The sequence below is a fragment of the Ceratotherium simum genome, chromosome 20 (assembly GCF_057802395.1).
Source record: "Ceratotherium simum simum isolate JZ-2026a chromosome 20, ASM5780239v1, whole genome shotgun sequence".
NCBI lineage: Eukaryota > Metazoa > Chordata > Mammalia > Perissodactyla > Rhinocerotidae > Ceratotherium > Ceratotherium simum.
In genome coordinates, this window is record NC_141919.1 from 2963144 (window position 1) to 2980428 (window position 17285).

General features: G+C 42.3%; 1 protein-coding gene across 1 annotated transcript in view; it reads left to right on the plus strand.

Annotated features, from left to right (window-relative positions):
• FBP2 (fructose-bisphosphatase 2) overlaps positions 1-16808 on the plus strand; it is a 52587-nt gene extending 35779 nt beyond the window's left edge. The window contains exons 6-7 of the mRNA XM_004440809.3: positions 13062-13181; positions 16401-16808. Coding sequence (XP_004440866.1) covers positions 13062-13181; positions 16401-16595 — 315 coding nt within the window. The 3' untranslated portion in view covers positions 16596-16808. The remainder of the gene's footprint in view (positions 1-13061; positions 13182-16400) is intronic.
• Positions 16809-17285: the final 477 nt, after the last annotated feature.

Here is a 17285-nt window from a genome sequence, read left to right on the forward strand (position 1 = left end):
GCTTGTACATGAATGATTATATCAGCATTATTCAGAATAGCCAAAGGTGGAAACAACTCAAATGTCCATCAACTGATCAATGGATAAATAAAATGCAGTATATCCATACAATGGAATATTATTCAGCCATAAAAAGGAATGAAGTACTGATGCATACCCCAACATGGATGAATCTTGTAAACATTTATGCTAAGTGGAAGAAGCCAGACGTAAGGAAAAGGTAAATCCACAAAGAGAGAAAGCAGATTAGTGGTTGCAAGGGGCTGGGGAGGGGAGAGCAGAGACTACTTAATGGGTATGGGGTTTTCTTTTTAGGGTGATGAAAATGTACTGTAACTAGATAGAGGTGATGGTTGCACAACATTATGACTGTGCTAAATGCCACTGAACTGTACACTTTAAAATGGTTAATTTTATGTGATGTAAATTTTACTTCAATTTTAAAAAGTAATATAAGATTAGGAAAATTCAAACATTACAGAAATATACAAAATTAAACGTGAAAGCCTTCCCTTCCCTCCTTTACTCTCAGCCGAGTTGCTCTTTCCAGGGATAATCACTGCGAAGGGTTTCCTGTATTCTTTGATCTGGGGTGGTGGGGAGGGATTATGTACATCCGTCCCTCCGTCTGCCTCCTCTACTCTTTAAAACGTACAGCAAAGCATAAAGTATAGTGTAGTCTTACCTGATTTTTTTTTTTTGAACTTGAAGATTGTTCTCTATAAGCACCTACAGATTGATGGCATTCTTTGAAAGGGCTGCCTCTCCTGTGTTGAATGGATAGATGGAGCTAATTCCTTATGGAGAACAGCTTTGGTTGTTGCCGATTTCTCACCACGACAAATAGAACTGCAATGGAGATGTACACTGGTGACCTTTTGTGAGTGTACCTGTAGGGCAAATTTCTTACTGATGTTGCTGGAGCAGAGGCTATGAACATTTAACATTTTGATATTACCAAATGTTCTTCCAGGAAAGTTGCGTCAATCTATACTCTTTGACCGGATATAAGAGTACCCATTTCCTTGCATCCTCGCCAGTGCTAGATATAGTTAATCTTTTAAAATTTTTGTCAGTTTGGGCCGGCCCCGTGGCTTAGCGGTTAAGTGCGCGCGCTCCGCTGCTGGCGGCCCGGGTTCGGATCCCAGGCGCGCACTGACGCACCGCTTCTCCCACCATGCTGAGGCCGCGTCCCACATACAGCAACTAGAAGGATGTGCAACTATGACATACAACTATCTACTGGGGCTTTGGGGGAAAAAAATAAATAAATAAAAATTTTTGTCAGTTTGATGGGTAAAAGGATGTACCTTGTGGCTTGATTTGCACATGCTTAATTATGATTTAGGTTGTACAGCTTTTCTTATATTTATTGAGCATTTGTTTTTCATCTTGGTAAATTGCCTATTTCTATCCTTTGCCAATATTGAGGTAGTGTTGTTTCTTTTTCTTGTTGCTTTGTATAAGCTCTTAGTAAATGAAGGAAACTAGCATTTTGCCTGTCATTCATGTTAGAAATATGTGTAGACTTTCAGCTTTTTATGCCATAGAGATGTTTAAAATTTTATGTGATAAGATTTATTTTTTTTAATATCTAATGGGTTTTGTGTACCAAATCATAAATTAGTGTACTCATATTTTCTTCTTCTGTGCTGTCCAATACAATAGCTATTAGCCTCATGTGACTATTTAAATTTAAATTAATTAAATTTAATTTTCATCTGCACTAGTCTCATCGCCAGAACTCAATAGCCACATGTGGTGAGTGGCTACCGTATTGGACAGTGATGATAAGAAGCATTTCCATCATCACAGAGACTTTTATTGGACAGCCTTAATCTAAATTATTTATGATTTTCTACTTTTATTTTTTTGTGAGGAAGACCAGCCCTGAGCTAACATCTGTTGCCAATCCTCCTCTTTTTGCTGAGGAAGACTGGCCCTGGGCTAACATCCGTGCCCGTCTTCCTCTAGTTTATGTGGGACGCCGCCACAGCAGGGCTTAACAAGCGGTGCGTGGGTGCACGCTCGGGATCCGAGACAGGGACCCCCGGGCCGCCGCAGCGGAGGGCGCACACTTAACCCCTTGCGCCACTGGGCCAGCCCCTGTGATTTTCTACTTTTAAATCTTTATCCATCTTTAAATAATTTTGGTGTAAAGAATGAGGCAGGGATTCTATATAACTCTTTTCTAAGCAAGTCCTCTTCCATGCTGATTTGAAATGTCATGTTTACCATAAATGAAATTCTCCTGTGTCTTTAGGCCTGTAACTGGATTCTATTCTGATCTATTGGTTGGTTTTTGCATTTCTTCTTCAGTTTGAATATGTAAATATTGTTAGTTCGTGGTAGGTTCTTAGATTTGGTAGAGTTACTCTTCCCTTGTTATTCCTCATTTTCTCAAATGCTCAAGTTACTTTGCCAGATAAATTTAATATCGCTTCTTTCAAGTTTCTACCCAAAAACGTCTGTTGATATTTTCATGGACTACACTGAATTTATGAATTGATTTAGGAAGAACTAGTATCTTTCAAATAACACTTCTTCCTCTCCAGAAGCATAGAGTAGCTTTTCATTTGCTTTAATTTTCTTTTATGTCCCTCAGCAGAGACTTTTTTTTCTTCACGTAGGTTCTGCCCATTTTTGCTCAGTTTACACCTAAGTGGTTCATTTTTTTTGGTTGTTGTTATGAAAGACAAAAGTTATGGGCTGAGTTGAGGCTATTAACTCAAGGCTTGTTTAGAAATACCTGTTCTTTGTGCCAAGTAGGTCAAATACACAGAGACCCAAACACCATAGCTGTCTGTATCTCTGTGATCTCAAGGGCATCTCATTGATGCAAGATGGTGATGGCAAGGCAACCTTTGGGTATTATACCTGACATAGAAGAAAACTAAAATGGTCTGTTAGCTTCTATTTACAGAAAAACTACAATTTTACACATAACACATTGAAATTAAGAGGAAGAACGATCCTAAAGAGTTTAATACTGAGCAACAGAGTAAATTAAAATTAGTAATAGAGCATCATTTATTACTGAAACAGCACAGATTTTCACCAACTGGTGAATGGATAAATAATTTGCAATACATTCATCAAATGGAATAATACTCAGTAATAAAAAGAAACAAACTGTTGACATATGCAACATGGATGAGTCTTAAAGCATCATGCTAAATGAAAGAAGCCAGGCATAAAAGGCTGCATACTATACAATTTTATTTATATGACATTCTGGAAAGCAAACACTATAGGGACAGAAATCAGATCAGTGGTTGCAAAGGGCTGGGAGTGGGAGGAGGGGATCCACTCCAAAGGTCAACAAAGTTGGGTGTAATAGAAGTGTTCCATTTCTTGTGGAGAAATGTTCTATTTCTATTGGGGTGGTAGTTACATGACTATATATTTGTCAAAACTTACCAAATTATACAATTAAAAAGAGTCAACTTTATTGTATGTAAATTATACTTGTATAATTTTTTTTGTGTGTGTGAGGAAGATCAGCCCTGAGCTAACATCCGTGCCAGTCCTCCTCTTTTTGCTGAGGAAGACCAGCTCTGAGCTAGCATTTATTGCCAATCCTCCTCCTTTTTTTCTTCCCCCCAAAGCCCCAGTAGATAGGTGTGTGTCATAGCTGCACATCCTTCTAGTTGCTGTATGTGGGACGCGGCCTCGGCATGGCTGGAGAAGCGGTGCGTTGGTGCGTGCCCAGGATCCGAACCCCGGGCCGCCAGTAGCGGAGCTCGTGCACCTAACCGCTAAGCCACGGGGCCGGCCCTATACTTGTATAATTTAAAATGTATTTGAAATACTTTAAGGACTTGCATAGATTCACAGCCATCCTGGTACCATTAACCCTGATTCTCCTTTAAGGTAGTAAATGTTCCACCTGAGACTTCCGTGGAGAAACTACCTCGTGAACCTGTGGATGGACAATTATATACTCTGTCTGTGTTAGGTCTGCCTGCTTATTTGTATTTGTTTGCTTGTTATTTGGTTCCAAGTAATAGAAACCAATTTCAAAGTATCTTAAGCAAAATAGATGTCTAGGTGTCTCCTAGAGCTGAAGGGCAGGACTTATCAAGGGCAACAAGCTGCACCTGAAAGATGTCAGCACCTCTCTCTTTCTGAGACTGCTTGTCCCTGTTTGTCCTCGTCCCTTGCCAATGCTGGCTATAATGAAATGGCTCCTCTTTCCCAAGTTTGCCCACATCAAGTCACGACTGGTGGCAGGGGTTGCTATTTCAATTGCTAACGCCTGATAGAGAATCTGTCCAGGCTGGAATCAGGTGTTCATTCCTGGTCTGAGCATTTGTGGCCAGGCTGGGGGAGTCCTGTAATTGAAACATGGCCTTCTTATTTTAGCTCATGGGTCTTTGTCTAGGCAGTCACTTAAAAAAGTCTACCACTTTACCTGATATTTAAACATCTTTTTTTTTATTGAAGTATAATTGACATACAATATTATATTAGTTTCAGGTGTATAACATAGTGATTTGATATTTTTATACATTACAAAATGATCACCATGCTAAGTCTAGTCACCATCCATCACCATACAACGTTATTACAGTATTATTGACTATATTCCCTATGCTGTACATTACATTCCTGTGACTTATTTATTTTATAACTGGAAGTTGATCCCCTTCACCTATTTCACTGCCTCCCTGTCCCCTCTGGCGACCACTGGTTTGTTCTCTACATCTATGAGTCTGTTTCTGTTTTGTTATGTTTGTGTGTTTGTTTTGTTTTTTAGACTCCACATATAAGTGAAATCATCTGGTATTTGTCTTTGTCTGACTTATTTCACTTAGCATAATACCCTCTAGGTCCATCCATGTTGTCACAAATGGCAAGATTTTATTCTTTTTTATGGCTGTGTGATATTCCATTGTGTGTGTCCAATCTAATAACCCAGGATTAGTTTTCCTTATGTAAATTTAAAGAAGTTATGAAGGGCCTGTGGCTCATGCTTCTCAGCTTTTGCATCCAGTCAAACTCAAATGTGGATAATCTAAGAGGATACTGAGACTGTGGGTGGTAAGGAAATAGAAAGGCTTCTTTGATTTGTGGTAACCATGTGTAAATATTGGGCCTATAATAGTCATGTACTAAACCAATGAGTATAATGAGTACATTATTGAAATAAAAGAAGTGGGGTAATGTATTTTGTAGATTGGATATAGAACTAGGATCACAAACTAGGATTCAGCTGCCTTCAGGGACTAAGCACATAAGATAAGTGTATTAAGTGGGCAGAGCTTAAGACAATAGGAAGTTGTGAGGACTGTGGCTTCTGGAGGGTGTCCCATATAAATGAGTGTCCACATTCTATAACAGCAACAGCAGCAACACCACCACCACTACCACTACTAGGAGGGCCAAGTACAGCATTTCTATGGGCCAAATTGAGCCTACAGGCTGCCAATTTGAGGCTTCCAAATGGAAATGTTGTAAAACAAGACCAGACCAGGCTAGTTCTGTTGGCCCTCAGTCAAAGGGAACACCAGAAAATTGTTTCTGGTCAACCATCCAAATAGAGGAGACTGCCATTAACCACTGAGTTCATTCACGACATCCAAATGTCAGTGCTCTGCCGTCTCTGGGGTGGTGGGGTGGATTAGAAGTGCCTTAGATTAAGTGTATTTGAGAGCTAATAGCACACATGTGTAATAGGTTATAGTTCATTTTCCTAGGTCATAGACTAGTTAAGTTCAGAGCAGCAGAACGTAAACTTCCTGTCTGATTGAGTGATTCAACATTTTCTTGAGGAAGACAAGTCATTCTTCCTTCTTAAACATTTGTCCTATTGGGAAAAATTGAGAACTCCTCTTCAGAGGTCTTGAAAAAACCAAGGTTTCTGCTTTCTTACTATCTTACTTTGATTGGGTTGCCTTGAAGAGTCAGTCAGTACTTCTCTAGGTTGGGTGTTTCTTTCCTAAACCTACTTATTTTCCTAATGTAAACTTATCTGACTGTGGAAGTGACACCAAAGAGCCTCATGATCAAAGAAAGCTTATTCAACACCACAGACAAGGGATTGTTTTGACTTTTTATAACACCAGTCATCTGACTCTTCTCCATTTCCTTTGTTGATTCTGCTCTTCAGTTCTCATATCATCAGCTCTAAAATTCCAATGTACAGGGCCGGCCCCGTGGCTTGGCAGTTGAGTGCACGCGCTCCGCTGCTGGTGGCCCGGGTTCAGATCCTGGGCGCGCACCGACACACCGCTTCTCCCGCCATGCTGAGGCCGCGTCCCACATACAGCAACTAGAAGGATGTGCAGCTATGACATACAACTGTCTACTGGGGCTTTGGGGAAAATAAATAAATAAATAAATAAATAAAATTATTAAAATTCCAATGTATAATATATAATTTTTGTAGCTTGGAATCTGTGTGATATCTTTCTCCTGTCTAATCTCTCCACATGCAGTTCTTAAAATGTCTGTCCCCCTCAGGTGTACTAAAGACCGTCATTCAGATTCACATTCCTACCTTTGGCTCCCTTAGGTGTAGCTGTCAGAGTGGTGTCATACAGTGGTGTTGATTTGCGGCCACATACTCCGGGGACTTTCTCCATCATTCTTCCATCTGACACAGTTCTTCTGGTTTGATGGGATCTGTGTGGTCCTTCTGCTTTGGTGGGTTCTCCTCCACCCTGGGAATGCCACCAGGGACATGGGGCATGCCCAGGGGAAAGCCCCTTGGCATCCTTTGACTCATGACTTAAGCTCAAGGGGTAGAGGGAGCACCTGAAGGCTTAGGTGTGGTCCAGCCAGAACCACAGGGCAGGAGACCAAAGAGGGATTGGGCAAGGCAGGGCTGGGTGCAGAGTGTGGGCTGACCTCCGGTTCCCTGTACCTTGGAGCCCTGGGGGTATGAACAATATAGCTCTCCTTGTCAGGGTGAGTAGGGGATTCAGAAATTGGCCGTTCTGGCCACATTTAGCATGATCAACAGAGAGCACCTGGCCCATTCTGAATAAAGGTGGCCAGGGGTATGATAGCCAAGGACTGGGGCCCAGAGAAAGACTGCTATGAAATCTAGACACCCCTTCCCTTCCCAACCTGTATTTAACTGTGGACTGCAGAGGCCCACTGCCCTCTGTGTGCGAATAACGGAAAACATAAATTTGTTTCTCTAAGGCCCTCCAAGTTACTTCTGCAGAAAATAAAAAATCTGCCAAGGGGAAAAAAATGTCAGTGAAAAGATTCTGAGCATTGTTTTTATTTCTTTGCTCCATTCTATACTTAAATTTCTCATACCGGAAGATCTAGAAATGGAAGCTGGCCAACTTTCCTCCTCTGTTTCTCACTTAAAGAAAAAGTTCAAAGAAATTTATTTAATTCCTCAGCTACCTCTGCTAATGAAGCTGTGGTGTCAGGGGGTTGGCCCACCTTGGCAGGTGTAGACAGGCCATTTCCTTCACATAAACAAACATGCTGTGCAGAGCTGTGCACGTGGTGGGAGTGCTTGCTGAAGCTTGGCTGGGTCAGTGGTGTTATCTTTATAGAACAAAGGACTGTTTTTGGTTGTCACTTATTAGACGCCTCTGTGACCTCTAGAAAACTGGTAGTAGTAATCGTCACGAAAAGGAGTGTTGGCCAATATTAGTATTGGCTCAGCTTGGATTGGGTTCAATGCCCGGTGGCCAGGAGACAGCCCTCTATCTCCGGCAGTGCCTGGAACTACCCCTGCTTCCAGGAACAAATGGAAGAGGCGGAACCTGCTGCAAAGGACCTTCTCTGCTTGCTTGTCCCTCGGAGCCACTGCTTCTTCTCCCAGGAGGGAAAACATCCTCCCACCTGCTATTGCGTGATCCTCCAGGACAGACAGTGTTAGGATTTCTGTGTATATTCATTTCTCATCTCATTCTTTTAAATGTATTTTTTGGGTAAATTTTATAATGTACATAAAATTCGTGGGCATAATTTATAAATAGATCTAATGTTTAACATATGCATGTGTGCACCTAAACTGGTTTCCGGCTGGCTGAGACCATTGCCCCAGAACTCGAGGTTTTCTTTTCAATTCTATGAAAGGGAAAACATTTCTGAAATCAGACACTCACCTCATCCTTCCCTTCTTTACCTCTTGCCATGAATTTCATCCCTCCTGGCCCCTAATACACTATTTCAATGTTAAAAAGTGTGACTGTAAATTATTGTAGTCTCATATTGCATTATTTCATTAGTTCATTTTGTTGTGTGTATTTTGCAGGGTGATGTCGTGAATCTACTGTTTCACAGTACACTCAAACTATCCGACTAAAGACACTAAAAAGAAAAAGCAGCAGCCCTCTGCTTACTCAGCCAGGTTCCCAGTCGCTGTCAGGACGGTGTTACCAGCTCAGAGGAGCACCGTAAGCAGGAGAGGCGCTGGGTCTGGGGAGGGCTCTCTCTGGTGTAAGTGGCCCGGTCCCTGACATTCCGTGTGTACCACTCTCTAATATATGTGAACGATATATCTCCCTGTGCCTAAGTGTGGTGCTGGTTGACCAAAGGTATTTTGTTAGAATGTGAAAAGAAGGAAAAATGGAAATTTCTCATAGTGGTCCACCTTACAAAGGGTTGATTGAAGGGAAAATATGAAAACAAGGAAGTTTCATTAGAGAAGTTTGGCGAGTTCTCTTGAAGGAATGAAGTGCAGCCAGTGTGAGCAGCAGGGTGCGCCTCCACTCCTGATTCTTCCTGAGGCCATGGCTTCCCTGCGGGATCTTTGTGTTCTGGCTTCTCCCCCTTCTCCCACACACCACACCCCCAGGAGGTGGGAAGTGGTGCAGGCGCTCTCCTCTCCTCTCTGCCATAGTGGAAGGAGCAGTCCTCTTTTGCCATCTCTGTCCCCTGACAATAGCAGCTTCTCCTGCCCCTGACTGCACACTTCTGCTCAGTCAGGATAATAACAGCTGGTATATACCGTGCCAGGCACTGTTCCAGATGCTTTTCATGTACTAACTCACTCAATTCTCCAAAACAACTACGAGATAAGGATTAATGTCATAATCTTCATTTTACAGATGAGGAACTGAGGCCCAGAACAGTCAAGTAACTTGTCTAAGGTGACTCTATTAATAACTAATAGAGCCAGGATTAAAATCTAGGCCATCAGGACCCAGAGCCCATGGATGCTGTGGAACCCATTAGTGGAAATCAGTGTAGGGAGTTGTGATCAGCATTTATTTTTAAATGCAATAGAACAGAATGGAATGAATAGAATAGAATAGAAATTAGTAAATGGAAGAATTATTTTTGCAAAACTCTTATTTCAATCATGTATATGTTTTTGAGTGCGCATTGTATTTTGTCGCAAAATGTATTTTTTTTTTAAAGTTTGAAAAACATTGCTGTGCTATGTGGCTTCTTCCTAAATTCATCAAAACTGTGACATATGACTCTTAGTATCTCACTCCATGCTGACTTCTGCCAACATCTAGAGTGATTTCAGGGTCCACGGGTCCATCCAGTATCTAGTTCTTATAGTTCCTTAACTCCAGATATATTCATCTCCATTTCAACTCATCTAGCTGGTTCCATAGCTAAATCCTAGGGATTATCAGTTGTTAATTACTGCACTTATGAAACTGTAAATGCTCCTGTTTACTCTTCAAACATATTTCTCACACAATGTCTTAGTGTGTTCGGGCTGCTGTAATGGAATGCCATAGACTGCGCAGCTTATAAACAGCAGGAATTTATTTCTGATGGTTCTGGAGGCTGGAAGTTCAAGATCAAGGTGCCGGCAGATTTGGCTTCTGGTGAAGGCCCATTTCCTGGCTCACAGATGGCCATCTTCACACTGCATCCTCATGTGGTGGAAGGGGTGAAGGAGTTCACTGGGGCCTCTTTTGTAAAAGCGCTATTGCCATTCATGAGGGCTCAACCCTCATGACCTAATATTACCTCCCAAAGGCCCCACCTCCTAATACCACCACATTGGGGTTAGGATTTCAACATATGAATTTTGGGGGGACACACTCAGTTCATAACACACTACCATGACCCAGCCCTGATTTGGAGCTCATCATGTCCCTTGATTCTTTCCTATCCAGTATAGTAGCCACTAGCCACACGTGACTTTTGAGCACTTGAGATGTGGCTAGTCCAAATTGAGATGTGCTATAAGATACACACTGGGTTTCGAAAACTTAGTGGAAAAAGAGAATATAAAATAACTCTTTGGGGCTGGTCCCGTGGCCTAGTGGTTAAGTTCAGCACACTCTGCTTTAGCGGCCCAGGTTCACGGGTTCGGATCCCAGGCACAGACCTACACCACTCATCAGCCATGCTGTGGCAGTGACCCACATACAAAAGAGAGGAAGATTGGCATGGATATTAGCTCAGGGCTAATCTTCCTCAAGCAAAAAGAAGAAGATTGGCAACGGATGTTAGCTCAGGGCAAATCTTCCTCAGCAAAATAAATAAATAAAAATAACTCTTTAATAATCTTTTCTATTGATTACACATTGAAATAATAACATTTTGATATATTATTTTAAATGAAAAATGTTATTAAAATTAATTTCACATGTTCCCTTTTACTCTTTTTAATGTGGCTGCTAGAAAATTTAAAATTACATCTTTGGCTTACATTATACTTCTATTGGACAGCACTGGTTTAAATAGTTTGTATATGGTTTGAATTTTACAACAGTAAGCATATATTACTTTCACACTGAAACTAAAAGATGTTTGCATTTTTTTGTTTTATTGTGGTAACAACACATAACATAAAATTTACCATCTTAGCCATTTTTAAGTATACAGTACAATAGTGTTAACTATATGCACCTTATTGTCCAGCAGAGCTCTAGAACTTTTTCTTCTTGTAAAACTGAAACTCTGTACCCATTGAACAACTCCCCATTTCCCCCTGCCCCCAGTCCCTAGTAATCATATTCTACTTTGTGTTTCTATGTGTTTGACTATTTTAGATACCTCATATAAGTGGAATCATGCAGTATTTGTTTTTTTGTGACTGGCTTATTTCACTTATCATAATGTCCTCAAGGTTTATCCATGTTGTAGCAGCATATGACAGGATTTCCTTCTTATTTAAGGCTAATAGTATTCCATTGTATTTATATATGACCTTAGTTTTATCCATTCATCTATCAGTGGACATTTAGGTTGCCTCCACTTCTTGGCTATTGTGAATAGTGCTGCAATGAATACGAGTGTGCAACTATCTCTTTGAGATCCTGTTTCCAATTGTTTTGGATATATATCAAGAAGTGGGAGGGATGTTTCCATTTTTTTCAAGTTTTTCTTTCCTTTCATTCCCTCTTTGACCATCTTTGCTCAATGTCTGCTCTTTATAATCCTCTGAAACTTATAATCCTTTATAAGTCCTGGCAAAGGTCACCCACGTCTTCGGAAATGTTACCGAATCCAGTGATTGTGTTTCCACCTTATGTTACGTGACCCCTCTATGGCATTTAGCACTGTTTCCTGCTTCCTTCATGAAACTCTGTCTTCCTTGACCTTGTGTCTGGTTTTCTACTCACCTTCCTAACAATCTTCCTAGCCTCTTTTACTGGCTCCCCTTTACCTCTGCCTGCCCTTAAGTTTGGTATGCTACAGGACTCTATTCCAAGCAAGCCTTTCGGCTCACACTTGGTGTCCCCCCAGGGTGTCCCCATCCAGTCCCTTGTGATCACTCCTGTTCTCCAGCTTTCTCATGGGCTTCAGATTCGTTTGCTCCTCAGATATCTAGAACTCCACGTGTCCAGCTCTGCCCTTCCTGTTCCCCACCTCCTGTCAACCACCCCCCACGCCACCCCCCCACAAGCCTGCTCCTTCCTGACACATGCTGCCTCTACCACCTTACTCTTCCCAGCAAGGTTCTGGGAGTGCACCGAGAGGACTAGCTCTTTCTCATGCCTACGTCTAATCGTTCACTAGGTGTTACCAATTCTGCTTCCTAAATATCTCTCAAGTATGTTCATTTTCTTCATCCCTATGGCCATTAGTCTAATTCAGACCTCCATTTCTTCCCCACTGAGAAGTCTCTTAACTGGCATCTGAAGCTGTTTTGATACACAATATCATTATGTGAATAAAATATAGGAGGCATGCAAAATCGCCCATCTAATTTTGAAGGTAACAACCTGAGTAGTGCTTTCCAGAAATCTCACTGGATGTAATTCACTAAGGGTTTTCGCAGCACCTACTTTATGCTTTGCACAGGCTGTGCCCAGGGAATGCCAAGAGCTGCAAGACAGTCTCTTTCCCCAAGGACATCACAAACCAATGGAGGGGCCTGGCAAATAAATGCTTATAAAATAAATGCATTTCATTGTGGCTGATGCCACACAAAACCCTGGATGCCTGCCCTGAGGAATTTCTGTCTTCCTTTGCACTGTCAGAGAATTCTTAGATTAGACAAAGAAATCTCAGATGGGTCACTGAATGCGGGAAAAAACAAACCTGCCCAAAGGAGCAATTTAATCAGATAGTTGTGCCTTACCTGATAGGCCTTACTTTGAGGAAAATCATGACCTTTGACTTATTTATCTCTGAACAAATATTTTTTTCATTACGTAACTAATGAAACTGAGGTTTACAAGTAAGTGGTTCTATTTCTTTGAATGATTTCTAAAGTGGTTTAAAGTTTTGTCAGTGGATAAACACTGGCTGCAGTAAATGCAAAAGTTGTCATTATTCAAGGTGGTTTGGTTCTTGGAGAGCTAAAAAGAGCTATGAACCGAGGGGAGCCAAGAAGGAGCTTCAAGGAGCTGCCAAACAATAATTGCTTGCAGACATTTCTTTTTGTTGTTGTTGTTGTTTTCTTGTTAGCTCCTCTCTTAAGATTGCTACAGGATATTGTCTCTTACTTTAAGTAGTCCTACATTTGATGAGTTCAATACTGTTTGAGGTTTGGGGGTTCTTAATGAATGAAATACTCAATTACACAATGTTTTCAGTTCCTAAGCTAGTGGGTGGAGGATAAAGGACCTGGAATGCAGAGGCCGCACCAGCTGGATGTGTGACCTGGAGCTGGTGCTGGCTAATTGCTTCACTCCCTGCATCTTGTCTCTCCCCTCTCTGCCTTCTAGGATGGCAGTGCTCCCTACGGGGCCAGGTACGTGGGCTCCATGGTGGCCGATGTGCACCGCACCCTGGTCTATGGAGGGATCTTCCTGTACCCAGCAAACCAGAAAAGTCCTAAGGGCAAGGTAATTCTCCTTTGTCCATGGCTGTATCCAGTCAGTGAGTCAGTCTGGATTCCCTTTCTCTTCATATCTGCTTTTTGGCTACTGCCCTGGCCTTGGAATGTCTGTCTGTGAGTGGGCAGGTGGAAGAGAAATGAGGTATATTTCCCATTAGTGAAATTTAAAACTGTGGTAGAAGGTTTGGAGAAGGAGAAGCCTGAGTTGTTGTTATTGGTGATTTTCACTGGCCTTCACTTCCTCTGGCCTCTCACTTCCAAAAACCGTCATTCACCATGAGTCACCTCTGTTCATCTCCCACTTTCCACATGCTGTGTCTAACTTTTAGCTTCAGCACCAACTGATTTTGGATCATAGACCCCTTTGAGAATCTAATGAAACTTATGGGCCCACTTCCCAGAAAAACATGTGCATAAACATACACATTACACATGTTTTCAGGGGTCCACAGATGTCCTGAAATCCACCCAAGAATACCCTAGAGAGCTCCCTGACTCCAGAATAAGGACTTCTGCTCAGAGCACATTCAACATTTCTGGAAAGGTAGCTCCTGAAAGATCTCACTGCAACTTTATGACACAAAACCAGAAATACTCATATTATTGAGGGGGAATCTTATGATCCAAATGCATCTATCTTGAATAGACCCTCCCACGGAAATGTGTCTGATTTTTAGCCAATCATGGGTAAGTAGGCAAATCAAAGCAAAAACCTGCTATATTCCGTGACACTCCAGCTACTAGCCACATGGATGCATGTCTCTGTGGGCAATGTGAATTACTGGAATGCCAGTAATTTGAATGCCAGATTCAAGGCCACACTAAGAAATATAACAGCACGTGAGACCAGAGAGAAGATTGTTAACATGTAGACTGGGTATCAGGCCTTTCTCTTCATGAGGGTGTTAAGCTCATGTTTATTAACCTGTTGAACTAAGAATTACAGATGAGTCTGCATGAGAGGTGCTGGAGGAAAGAAAAGTGTTATGGAGTATTAAATGAGATCAAGTAGAAGATGTGGAAATTCTTAAATAGAACCACTCTTGCCACATACTCAGTTCCAACAGGGAGAACATTAAGACTAATTATTACTAATTATTAAAGTGATTTAAAATGAGTCAGAAAATATCCACATATAATTTCGTAAACCTGCCCACAAGCACATAATTCCATACATAGATCTGTACTCCCAGCACCATAACCACCACCCATATTGAAAGCACCATTGGTTCCTGATCTCCATGTTTTAGCTCGCATGCTCTCTGTGTCCACATCTGGGTGTGGGTGTGGGTGGGTGTGTACACCTCTACTCCTGTGTGTGCTTGTCCCTATGTACTGTTTAGATTTTAATTGCAGAAAAAATAGATCAAATGGCACGCAAGCCAAGGCACCATAGAGGCCTGGGCTTTGTGTTTTAAGATGAGTTCACTACAACAATGGCATCTTAAGGTCAGCGCACACCTTGGCTCCAAGACGCTCTCTGTGAGAATGCTGTGCTTTTTTTTTTTTTTTGAATCAACATGGTACAAACAAAGGCTAATTGGTTATAATCTGAGACTTTATTGTCTGACATCCCAAATCTCCTGCCCTCCAGCCCCCAGGGCAAGGGAAAGGGGAGGAAAGAGCCAAGCTCTACAAGCTGCCAGGTCAGAGTCCCCCTGGCCGGCCTGTCCAGGCCTCCAATGTCCCTCCTGTGGACAGTCAGAGACAAAACTAGCTGACCTAAGTACGCCCACAAGCACTGGGGCTTCTCTGTGCTCTGCCAGGCTGCCCACTACTCTAAGAGCTGGAGGTCTGGGGTGAGGGGATCGTACACTGTTTTACCAAATGGCAGCAACTGGCCCCTGGGGTCTTAACTTACTCTCTCCTGCATGCCTGGCTCTCCAACCTAGACCAGAGATAGTTCGTTCCTCTTCTTGAAGTAACAACAATTTAAAAATCAGCACAAGATATGACTGTTTCTCAAAGTAGTTTCAACATATCTTCAAAATGGATTTGAAGAAAAAAGTGAGACAGAAAGGCTGCACAGAGCTGGGTCAACCACTCTGTAAGCTGCTTACAGAAAAGGAACTTTTTTTTTTCTAATTACAGCTTTTGCACCTATGGGGGAAGGAAGGAGAAGATAGTATGATACTGAGTCAGAGCCTGCAGCTAGCACGTCACACTGAATCTAATGTGATGGGTGTGTGTGTCTGGTGGAGGTGAGAGGGGGAGCAACATAATCACAGACATATCCCCAAAAAGGACATCAATCCAGCTCAATTCAATTCAATTCACCACGTACTCACTGGACACAGGGTGGACACCTGGTGGTTCTCCAGTGTGCCTTTTAGAAAAGGCATTCCTTCCTTAGAGCAAGCTCAGCCCTGGGTGCGTGTGCACAGCTTGCCAAGCAGGCTGCAGGCTGACCTTCCCCCCCATTCCTGCCCTCCACTGGCAGCCCTCATGCATGGTATGCGGTAGCCTCATTTGGAAACTTTCTTTGTGTCAGGCAGGACTGGGAATGGAGATATCACAGTGACCAACCAAGACAGACACTGTCCCTGCCCTCAAGGGAAGGTGTCTAAGGAGGAAGGCCGAAGTTAAACAAACCTCAGTGTCATGACTGTTATGAAAGGGGAAGTGCAGGATGCTATCGAAGTGCAAGCAACTGGAGTTAACTTAGCCTAAGTGGCTAAAAGAAAAGGCCACTTCACCACCAGCAAACTATTTAGCCAAGTCAATAGTTGAGATGTAGAGTTCCTCTCCATGATCCTCGACACTGTGGTTATCCTTAGAGACCACTTAGCACTCTCGAGGTGACCTTCCAATCTCATCCAAGCTTGACTCCTTACTAGCCATAAGGCCTCACAGATAGAGGCTCCTATCCAGGCCTGCAGGGTCAGGTCACCTCATTGCTGAACCAACAAAAACTGAGTACCTAGATATCATACTCCCAAGTGAAGAGAAAAGTCTCTCACTAGCACAAAGGTCACAAGACAGGTAGATGCTGACCAGAGGTGCCCCCAAAGGCATATGTGATGAGTATCAGCTGATGCATCCAGCCTCCTGGAGGGTCTAGATCTTGGATAGCCCAGCCTGCTGAGGTACTCCACACTACTCATGCTAGTACGCTAACGAGACAGACAGAACGTCAGCTGCTGGAATTCCTCGTTGAGCTCTGGGGCATGGCTCAGGATTTTTGGCAACTTGAAAAGCTTGTCCACCTGCCTCTGTTTCTCTGCAGCTCCGGCTCCTGTATGAGTGCAATCCTGTGGCCTACATCATCGAGCAGGCGGGGGGCCTGGCAACCACAGGCACTCAGCCTGTGCTGGACGTGAAGCCTGAGGCCATTCACCAACGAGTCCCACTTATCCTGGGGTCCGCAGATGATGTGCAGGAATATCTCACCTGTGTACAGAAAAACCAGGCAGGCAGGTAGTGAGTTTGAGCCCGTAAGCCCTCTTCTCTCTGTCTTGTATCCTGTCTTAAGGACCCTAGATGAATGATCAGTGGAAACAGTGGGATGAGCAGCAAAAGGCAAATCCACCGAGTCACAAACCAAAGAGCAGCAAACTGCTCAGGGCAGGTCTAGAAGCCAAAGGCGAATCTATGGTCAGTGTAAAGCGTTGAAAATAAAACCCACATGTGAAAAGAACAACTTTGATTTGTCTTCTGTCATGAACAGCGGCAACTAGGGTTGTAATTCTAAGTCAGTTAGCCCAAGTAATCGGCGTCTATCTACGTGTGGGCAAAAAGTACAGAGATCAGTTAAGAATTTCTCTTTGTTGGCTTAAAATCTGAACCTAGTGTCTTATCCTGTAGTGATGAATGTCTTTTTTCATGAAATAGGTACATGTATTTAACTTATATGTTTATTTAAATGTATATTCATATACAATTTAAATGGCTGACAATTTCTTAGAAGAGTTTTTTTCTTATTTTGGATAAGTTTTGAGTTAGACATTTCACAGCTATTAAATTCTAAAATTTTGGATTGAGTCTTTTTAAGAGCAATAACTTGGATAACCAATAACTATTTTAATGGAAAAATGTGGTCCGCTATTGACAAAGCCACAAGTAAATGGAATTAATATTTAAAAATTAATACCTACTTTTCTCAATTCCTTAA